The sequence below is a fragment of the Lactuca sativa genome, chromosome 9 (assembly GCF_002870075.4).
Source record: "Lactuca sativa cultivar Salinas chromosome 9, Lsat_Salinas_v11, whole genome shotgun sequence".
Classification (NCBI taxonomy): domain Eukaryota; kingdom Viridiplantae; phylum Streptophyta; class Magnoliopsida; order Asterales; family Asteraceae; genus Lactuca; species Lactuca sativa.
The window spans coordinates 160448063-160458852 of NC_056631.2; the positions used below are offsets into that span (position 1 = coordinate 160448063).

Sequence of the window (10790 nt, forward strand, 5' to 3'; positions counted from 1 at the left end):
CTTAAATTACATTTCCAAAGTAATTTAGAAAAAGTTAGTTTTTATTATTACGACTGCTAAATCGGGTGCGACCAAAAGCCCCGTATAACGACAGTATCGGGTAGAATCCCACTGAGCTCCAACTCAATCCCATATATAAAGGGGATTAAACCCCATTTCAACCTTTTTCACCCTCTCTCTATATACTCTCTCTCATACAAGCCCGATTTCGCCTCAAATCCGCAACCAAACGCCTCCTAAACGTAAGACCTTCAACCCTAACTTGTTCTAAACATGCAATATTGTTAGTATAGCTCAAAAATCCCATGAAAAGGACAAAGAAGAGGAGTTTACGGCCTAAGAGCCTCCTTAGGCCGTAAACACCCCAAAAATGGTCAAAAGTCCCGATTCTTCCTTATTTGAGCTTGGATACTGGTTAGGGAATTTATCTAGGAGTGTTTAAACAACAAAACACAAGGTTTTAGGGCATAAAAGAGAGTTTACGGACCAAGCACATGCTTAGGCCGTAAACACCTCTTAAACTTGTAAAAATGCCCCAAACACACTCCTAAAACACCCTTGGACTTAATACGTAAATTAGAGGCTTATTATTTCGGGTTTAGATCATTTAAACACAAGGATTTAGGGGGATAAAAGGATTTTATGGCCCAGACATGTGTCAAGGCCGTAAACACCCTCAAACATGCCAAAATGTTGGTTTTTGTTCCCCAAATGGCCTTAGACTATTACTATAAAATGCTAGGAACGTATTAAGGGCTTAAAACTTCAATAAACCCATGAGATAGGAGTTCACGGCCGTGAACTCCCTTAGGGGTGGTTCATGGGCCGTAAACTCCATAATGGTGCCCTTAAAGACCCTAAACTCATTCATACCATTTAGATTTGGAACTAGAAAAATCCCACGAACAAGATTGAGCCCTTAAAACACACTAGAACCCCTCACCATGAGTTTACGGCCGTAAACTCATGGGGAGTTGTCCCAGGGCCGTAAAATCTAAGTATAGAGTTTACTCTTGGAGAGTAAACTCCATTCCTAAGCCATTTGAGCCCTTAGATGTTACCCGAGACACCCCAAACACTTAACCAAAGTGTTTTTCGCTCTTTAGGGTGCGTATACTTATTTAATTAGTATTATATGTACTAATTGTATGTAAACATATGTTATCATATGTTAAATAGGTCACTAAGTGTGTCCAAGTCTTTACTTGATACCGAGCACCCAACCGGCGCCTTCGTCGGATCCACTTATGCCAGGTGAGTTCATACCCCTGAATGAACCTTTTAAATGTTTTTATACGTTTTATAGGGGGGAATACAAGTTAAACATTCCAGTTATCATATCAATCATATGTGATTGATAACCCGCATGCACAAGGATTTACCACACTGTAAATTGTTTTACCGAGTAGGATGACTATAAATGGTTTTTCTGAAATCTTTTCACTTGTTCAAAATTCTTACTTATACTGTTTATTCAAAGTTTCATTTCAAACTGATTTATGAAAAGTTTCCAAAGAATTTCTAAAGGTTTTAAATCAAACTTATTTCACAAGGGAATACCAAGTCGTGATTTTCTTAATATATAAAGGTTTTCCAAAGTTTACGTCTATGTTTTTATACTTCTACTTGGTTAAGATACCACTGCGTTATTTTTGTTTAGTTAATACTTCCACTTCGTGATACACTTATACTTGATAACGTTTCCACTTCGTGATACACTTATACTTGAGAACGCCTCCACTTCGTGATACACTTATACTTGAGAACGCCTCCACTTCGTGATACACTTATACTTGATAACGTTTCCACTTCGTGATACACTTGTACCTGCTGTACGCTTATACTTGTTCACACTCTTACTTGGTGATACGTTTATACTTCACTTATACTTGATATCGTTTCTACTTCACTTATACTCGATACGCTCCTACTTCACTTGATGTCGCTTCTACTTCGTGATACACTTACTTTTGGCACACTTATACTTCACGATTCGGTTATTCTACACTGTACACTTATACTTCACGATATGAATCCACTTGTTACACACTCAAGCGTAGTTAGATGTATGTATGTGCTTGTCTAGATGCATATAAGTAATGATTGAAGGACTTAGGAAGGCTTGTCCGCCCTATTTCCTTTTCTTCGTTGAGATGTGGTCTGGTGGGATCGGATGGCCGTCCGAAGGTCGTTTGATTCATTAGTTATATGTTATGTATATGAGCAGAGACATATGAGTTTACTCTAGTCAGTCCATTCATGAGTCTCTACCTCTAATTCAGCACTTACATATGAAACCCACTACCCACTATTAGGGATGCATCTTCGGGACACGGCCTTCTCCGTCGTCTAGTTGGTAACCAGAGTCTCCTGTAGGGAGAGCGTACATTGTGTGTATAGATCTATACGGGATTGACACCCCCGCACCCTGACTGCTAGCTACAATCCACGGCCCACCAAGCCAAGGGGTGACAAATTTCATAATTTATAGACGCTTGTAGGGCGTCTGGTACTCTAGTGTCGGTTAGTATGGTTACGAGTATCCCAAGTTGCCTTATAATTCATGGCCTTAAGGTAACGGTATTTCACCGACAATTTACACTGTATGCTAGTAACTCATTTTCAGAGTCACACTGTTTTGACCTTGCGAGATATATCTTTCATTTGATACTGTCTGCGGTCTGTATTCTCTGTTTTGACCTTGCAAGGTGTATCTTTCATTTGATACTGTCTGCGGTCTGTATTCTTTGTTTTGACCTTGCAAGATGTATCTTTCATTTGATACTGTCTGCGGTCTGTATTCACTATTTTAGACCTTACCAGTTGTACCTTTTATTTGGTACCTTCTGGGGTATGTGTCTCCATTTGTTAGACGGAACCAGGCGTGTCGTTCGTTCGATACTCTCCTGGAGTCTATGATTCCTTTGCCTTAGTCAGCAGTCCTCACTGCTGAGGCATATGTTAAATCCCTGACTTCTCTTGCTTTCCTTAATAATCAAATTCAGTATTTTGATAATGATAGCGGTTAAGGGAAAACTACTTTTTACCACATAACTCCGTCCAGTCTTGGTAGAAGGCTCTTTTATTAAAGAAAATATAGGATTTTCTGGAAAGAACTCTAATACACTGTAAACTCTTAAACTACTACATTATAAATTTATTTGAATTAAAATGTCACTAATTACTTATGAACTCACCAGCATTTGTAAAAATACTGATACTCGCTTTTCAAATAACTTGTATTCTCAGGACAATATTAGATAGGTACATTCCCGGAGCTGTTGATGAAGATGACTTAGTACCTTGTTGTACTTATTATATTTGCTTGTATACTTTGATACCTTGTAATGTAAACCATGTAAAATTATTACTATTAATGCAATGTTTTGTTGTGCTTTGATTACTATAATGCATGTGTTGTGATACTTGACATGACGTCATCCACCCCAGAATGTTTCCGCCGTTCTGGTTTTGGGGTGTGACAGTTACATTATTGTTTTTCAAAGTAGGTTGCTATAATAAAATAAACCTAGATCTATTAGGGTGCATGCAGATATAGGGTTATTATGATGTTTCTTCTGCCTAACTAGTCTGTATAGATTGCTAGAAAACCCATCAATAATGTCAAGGGAAAATATTACACGACCGTATAATGGTATGTATGGAATGTGACATGCCAAATTGACATTAGCTCATCTGTTTAGCATTTTGATACTTTTAACACCCTTATATAAGTGTTTAGGCTATTAAAACACTAAAATGAGTTTACAAATGTGTTATGGGTATTATGGTCATTTTATAACCAAATATTGATGATGTTAATAGGTAAAGTATGAGGTGAAGTGAACTGTAATATGCATAGAGGAAAGGATAGTAGCTTGGCTTACATTGAGGTGAGTACTATCGAATACATGTCCCATGAAAACAAATCAAAGATGTTTTCATAATTGGAAAGTGTTTAAGATGATTATAAACTACTTTCCATGTGTTTAACTATGTCTTTATCTATGTGTGCATTTTATGAAAACAATTTTATATAAGAGTATTGATGAAGAGTAAAGTGTTCAAAAGATTTGGAAAAAGTTTAGCATAAATATATGTCCATTAATGTAATATTGGGGAAAAGACTTGTATGTCCCTCCAAAGTCCATGGCAAACAAGACTAAAGAGATGAAAGACTGGTGCAATATTCTACATATGCCCCACTTGTACATGCATGTTAACTACCTCATGTATGGGACTGATGATTTGATAGCTCACATGTACCCATAAAAAAACCAAAGAGAAATGAGAGGAGTTGTGATGTAGGTTGCTTTGTGCTAACTATCTCAGTCTTCATTACTATCAAACGAGAAAATTATGTTTGGGACAAAGAAAGGAACGACGATGGCTGTAATTGCATATTGCATTGCATTTTTCCATTTATGTTGTATATGTATGTTTATATAATTTATGATTATTAAAGAGAATACAATAAAGAGTTTAACCAAAGAGTATTATATATCTTAAGTATTTCAAATAGAAATGAGTAATGAGTTTATGAAAAGAGTTTTAAGATTTCAAAGTGTTTATAAAGAGAAAGGATGAAAAGACTTTAATCACAAGATATAAGATTTGGTACAATGTTTATTAAGATAATTATTAGATTCTGAAGAGTTTTAAACGATCACAAAGTGAAGGATTTATTAAAACAAATTGATATTAGATGTTAAAGAGTTTTTCAAAAGATTTTGGGTATTCATCATAGGTCAGTGAATGAGTGATTACTTGACTAAATGTGATGGAATCTCGATATTACTCACTAGGCATTCCCAATGTCGAACAAATTATTTTGACATGTATTTATGTGATTGTTTATGAAGAGACTTAGAGAAAGTAAAGGGCATTTCAAAGGCCACTTTATGTAGTGGTACTTATCTTGTTTGATGATATCATTATTATAACCTTTCTCTACTACTTTGTTTTGAAACATAGACTGTTTTCAAACTAAGACTTTAGGACCGATTTTCAACAAAGCGATGTTCTATATTTTAAAAGAGTATTTTAATGGTCTAAAATATTAAACCAAAAGTGGGTTGTTTCAATAACGTAGTAAGCCCAAGTCTTTCATAGAAAAGCGAGAAGATAAATTACACTTCAAAGAATCTATAACATCATCATCATCGATCACTAATAATAACAATGTCATCAATATATAAGTATAGAAGGATTTAACTTGTACTTGTACATCTAACAAATAATGTAGAATCATGATTACTAGGAATAAACCAGGTGGAGTTATCACCATATGGAAATTTCAAACCAATCGTAAGGGGTTTGTTTGAGACCATACAAAGCTTTTCAAAGGTGATAAACTTTACATGGTCGGTGAGCAATACCTGGAGGAGGCACGTCCATGTCCTTATTAAGATCATCATTCAAGAATGCATTATTGACATCCATTTGGAAGATCTTCTATTGTTGAATGGAAGAAACGATTATCAAAGTGCGAACGGTCATTATTTTTGCAACTGGAGCAAGAGTCTCCTCACAATCCATAACATACTTTTGTAAGTACATATTTGCAACAACATTTGGCTTTGTATCGTTTAACGGACCCATAGACTTGGTTTGATCTTATATAGCCAACGACAACCAATATCATGCTTCCTGAATGGAGTGGAACCACATATAAGTTTGATAAATAGTTGTAAGTTCCTTAGATTTAACATTTTGCCAAAGAGGACCAGAAATTGCCTCTTTATAGGACTCATGTTCATTGAGATGGTGTGTGTTAGCAATAAATGATGCAAATGTTGGTGAGTAAAAAGAATATGCAAATTCTAGGAGCTTGATTAACTTATGAGTTCGAGTAGACCTCCTCGGTGATACAGTATTTGGAGTCACAACAAGTATAGGAACAGTAAGAGCTAAGCAGTTATCGCGGTCGAAATTTCAATAGCGGTCACATGCCGCTATTTGAAATCGCGGTTATCGTGGTGGTATAGCAGTGGTATAGCGGTTTTTTAATATTATGTATAATTTATATTATATATTTATACAAAATTTATATATTAAATTGTTAATATTATATAGAATTAATATCATAAAAAGTCATAATAAAACATAACATTATCTAATATTCTAATATAATAATATGGAAATTAAAAAGTGTCAAGGTGTCATATCAACTCAAGTTGTTCGTGGTTTCTAAGTACTGAAAGTTACGAGAAAGAGAAGTTGTCATTTGTTGTTTTGTAGTTTGTAATTAATTATATTTATTATTTGGACTTTTTAAGACAAAAAGTGTAGTGGACTAATTCAAAAAAATAAATATTTAATATTGAAGTAACACACAATCATTTTTTTTTTGTCATAGTAGTCCAATGTGTACAAAATTGTAAAAGCGGGTGTAGCGTCGCTATATCGCTAACTAGGTTCTCGGTAAATAGCGCTCAATAGCGTCACCGCTATTCGTAAACGCTATTTCAAAATAGCGGTTCAGTAACACCGCAATACGCTATAGCGCGCTATTGATAGCATAGAGTAAGAGTATTGTTTGTGGGGCTACCTAGAACTGGAGCATCTAATATATTATCATGAACGGGAGCATCAGCTGGAGTGTGATCATCAATATCAAAATGATCAATAACCCGAAGATCTGATCGTGTCATGAGACTGAGCAGAAATAGAATAGAATGGAATATGTCAAAAACATGTGACATGTCATAAATGTACAATTTTTTACTCACTAGATCAAAACACCGATATCCTTTCTAACCAATATTGTATACCAAAAATACACACAACACAACGCCGACTTTGGAAACAACTTATTCTGCTCTCATGCATAAGGACGTAACACAAAACAGGTGCACCCAAATACCCTCACAAGAGAAAAATCAGGAAATTGTCCATATAATTTTTCATAGGAAAACATCCCAGAAATGTATGCGATGGGAATACGATACATAACATAGGCAGCGGTAAAAAAGCTTATCCTTAAAAAACTCACGAAGTCGTCCATATTTTTTTTTCATTGGAAGACATCCCGGAATTGTATGCGGTGGAAATACGATGAATAACATAGGCAACGGTAAAAAACAGCTTCTCCCCAAAAAATACCAGATAAGAAAATAGTAACAAGGATCGGGCATCTTGTTTTCTACAAGATGTTGATGTTTCCCACATGCATTTACAAACACACCAATTCCATTAAGCCACGATGGTAGCTATTTACAATTGGTAAAATAAAAGTTGTCCTTATAACAACATTTTAACATCGAAAAAAAACTTACTCAAGTAATTAAACTTCAAATAACTTATAACTACCAAAAAGACTCCATGCAGCTTCAGCCAAAAGCTTTCCTTCTCCAATTTGGTTCAACAATATACACACCAACCAGTCTCTCACTCCACTCATAACACAAACATTATATTATCAAATAATAATAATTACATTGGCTTCTCACCCGGCAAATATGAAGGAGAGGATCCACCATCAACCTGTGATTTCTTCCTCTGAAAAATCCCACTCAAATTGCTTACAAGAATTTTCTTTGTCTTCTGTTTCTGAATGTTAACAGGTTTCTGTGAAGCAGCTGGTGGTGGAGGATTCACCGGAATCTGCTTCCGAAGTGGTGTTGAAGGTAATGACTGTGACTCTTGTAAGATCAACGAAGCTGCTTCTGCCGCCTTCTTCTGCTCCTTTTCCCTCCACCGCCGGAGCTCCCCCTCCACCGCTTTCCTAGCGGCATCCGCCATCTCAGCCCGCTTCACCGCCGCCTCCGTTGCAGCTTTCATTTCTTCAATCTCTTTCTGTGCTACTTCAAGCCTCTTCACCGCCTCTTTCTCGCTTGCTTTCACCGCCTCCGCCTGCGCCATTGCCGCCTCCACCTTCATCCCCGCCAGCTTCTCCGATTCCTCCACTTTTCTACTCAATGACTCGAATTCTTCCCGTGAAATTGTGATCTTTGATCCAGATTCAGAAGTTGAAGCACGTGCAGCATCTGTTCTTTCTGAAATCAACTTTATCTCCTCCAAAGCTTTTGATTCTGCTGATTTAGCTTCATCTGCTTCCATTAACGCGATTCTCAGTTCAACTTCAGCTTCTTCTAAACAAGCTTCCATGGCTGCCGCCTCCTTCTGCAACTCTTCAGCTTCCTCATTCATCTTTTCCGATTCCCTTTTTGCAGTTTCACTCTCCGCCAATAGTTGCCGGAGAGCCGCCACCATTTCATCAGAACCACCACTGACTCTGGCTTCCTCTACACATGCAGCTTCAAGCTCCATTTTACTTTTCTGCAACTTAACATTCAGATTTCCTGCCATTGATTCGGTTTCTGCTTCTTTTTCTTTCAATTCTTCGTGTTCTTTCTTCACGTTTTCAAGCTCGATTTTCAATGATTCTAATAAGTTTCTTAGTGAGGTCTCTTCTTCTGCAACTTTCTGTAATGAATCTTTAGCTCCATCAAGCTCTAATGTCACGTTTTTCAAAGAATCAAGATCCGAAGCTCTCGCATTCTCCATTTCCAATTCCAATCTTTTAATCTCAGATGTGGTTTTAGCAAATTGGGATTCAAGATCTTTTGACATTTCAGGATCGATTTGTTCTCTCAAAGCAACTAGTTTCTTTGCAGATTCTTCAAGGGCGGATTTATGTGCAAGCTTTTGAATGTTCTTCTCTGAAACTATTTTCTCTTGTTCTTGTTTTGCTTCAATGGCTGCAAGCATCACATGCTCAATAGCTTCTTGAACAGATAAAATCTCCTTGGATATCTCCCCAGCTTTATCCAAATTCACTTTGCTCATAACCTCAGCCTCTTGTTCTTCTTTAATAACATCAGATTTTTCTTCCATGGCTACCTCATAATCATGGCGGATTCTTCTTAACTCTTGTTTTGCAGCATCAAGTTCTGTAAACACAGCAGCATACTGTTGTTTTGATTTCTCCAAATCATGATTCAAAACACCATTAGAGTTTGTTTCTCCAACATCAAGTTTCTTCGCCTGATCTTTTGCCATTTCTGTAGCTTTGATTGCTGATTCTTTTGCTTCGTTAATGATCTGGAGTTTGTTTTTCAAATCATCTACAGTTCTTTTAGCTCGTTCAAGCTCTGTAAGTGCTCCAGTTTTTGTAGTTTCAGCACTCTTTAACTGTTCCTTTAACTTATCGAGCTCTTTCTGGGCTAAATGGAGCTTTGTCTCCTTCACCAACACCCTCTGCATCAATAAACAGTAAAATTACAGGATTAAAATCTCAATTTGGGACAAAAATTGAAGAAAAGAAAGAACATAAACATACATCAGTTGAATGTGGTTTTATTTTCTTGATTGTGAGTTTTTCGCCTGAAAAAGCACCTTCTCCAAAAAGATTGACTGCATCTTTGACCGACTGGAAAGGCGCCCTGGTGTCGATTTCTCCGACCTCCACTTTTGGAGAGTCTGTTTTGCTTTGACGATCTTTCGCCACCATACTGAAAGAGGGTGATAATTAGTTTACCATAATATATAAAATAAAAAAGTAATACGTTTTATTTCTCTCATTTCTACGAAAAGAAACTGTAAACTATCAAAAGCCCTGTATAACATCAATCATGAACACCAAAGTTTTTAAACGTTATTGCAACCAATTTGACAAAAGGGATGAAACTAAAAAAGAAATAAACATTCAATGTTGGAATCGAAATATGGATGAACATACTTGATTAATTAGAAAGTTTCTTCAGAGAAATGAGTTGATAATGTTAATCTAGCAAGCTCCAAGACCCTGAAAGCTGAAATCACACAACCAAGTTAATAAGAAGAAGAAGAAGAAAGAAGAAGAAATAATCATTCATCATGCGATCAACCACATAAACTTGAAAAGTTTTATAAAAAGATTTTGAAAATCATCAAGGATAAAGAAACTTGAAAAACCCTAAAAGCAAACAGAAAGAGGGTATGATTATATGAACCCTAGGAGTGTGATAGATGCAAAAAGCCAAAAATCAACAAGTCTTTACAGTAGAAGTGCAAATACTTTCATGATTGAGAACGTTGGTGTAATGATCCGGTTATTAAAATCCCTTTTTGATTCCTTCAAAATCAAACAACCCCACAAAAAAAAATGAAGAACACGGACTGTTGAAAAAAGCCTGCAAAGACTGTTGAAAATTAAATCTTGGGAGTCATAAACAAACAAAAAGATGATCTTTTTTGACACCCGATTAAGAAACAAGAAAGGGGGGATCGAGGGATTACCAGCGAAGAATCACAGGGTTTGATTGTGAGAACAGATGAAAAAAATGGGTTTTGAATGTTCGATAAAAGTCAGAGAGAGAGAGAAATGGAGAGTGGAAAATCGAAAACACGAATTAACAAATCAGTGAGGGAGCCAAGTAAGGTTGAATGAATAGAAGAATGTCACAGGGTTGTACCAAATGCATTGATGGTTGTACGATGAAATGGCATTTTCTTCAGCACTCTCTTTTAGACAATTTCATAATTCATACGGTCCGTGTACCAGAAAGAAAGCCGTCCGGCGCTTGTTTTCTTTTCTTTTCCTATCTTAATTAACTAGTTTATAAGCCGTGGTTGTAAAAAATTCAAAATTATTAATTATTTACTTTATATAAAATTTTAAATAAGTTATTAATTAAAAGATATTTTTATTAATTATGTAAAGTTATAATTATTGATTCAAATAAATATGTGTAGTTAATTTTCCATATATATTAAACAAATATAATCATATTAATTAAGAGGTTTAATCAATTTAAAATAGAGAATTAATAGAATGACAAGTGGCATCATATTAATTAGGAGGTCTA

At 35.9% G+C, this 10790-nt stretch overlaps 1 protein-coding gene across 3 annotated transcripts; it reads right to left on the reverse strand.

Annotated features, from left to right (window-relative positions):
* Nucleotides 1-7173: 7173 nt before the first annotated feature.
* Nucleotides 7174-10375, reverse strand: LOC111888114 (WEB family protein At5g55860). Of its 3 annotated transcripts, none has more exons than XM_023884228.3 (5): nt 10222-10357; nt 10001-10115; nt 9683-9755; nt 9284-9455; nt 7174-9201 (listed from the first exon to the last, which is right to left on the reverse strand). In XM_023884228.3, exons 4-5 carry the CDS (start codon nt 9452-9454, stop codon nt 7435-7437), a joined length of 1938 nt encoding a protein of 645 aa, XP_023739996.1. In that variant the 5' UTR covers nt 9455; nt 9683-9755; nt 10001-10115; nt 10222-10357; the 3' UTR covers nt 7174-7434. The 3 variants fall into 3 exon arrangements, with proteins under 3 accessions (XP_023739996.1, XP_023739997.1, XP_023739995.1); XM_023884229.2 differs by having other exon boundaries at nt 10001-10124; nt 10222-10345; XM_023884227.2 differs by lacking the exon at nt 10001-10115 and having other exon boundaries at nt 10222-10375.
* Between the last annotated feature and the right edge of the window lie 415 nt (nt 10376-10790).

What these genes read in the sequence shown, in the direction of transcription:
- LOC111888114 (XM_023884227.2), bottom strand. Translation starts at nt 9,454, where the DNA reads ATGGTGGCGAAAGATCGTCAAAGCAAAACAGACTCTCCAAAAGTGGAG. An exon ending in TAAAACCACATTCAACTGAT is followed by an intron (nt 9,202 to 9,283) that starts GTATGTTTATGT and finishes TTATTGATGCAG; the next exon opens with AGGGTGTTGGTGAAGGAGAC.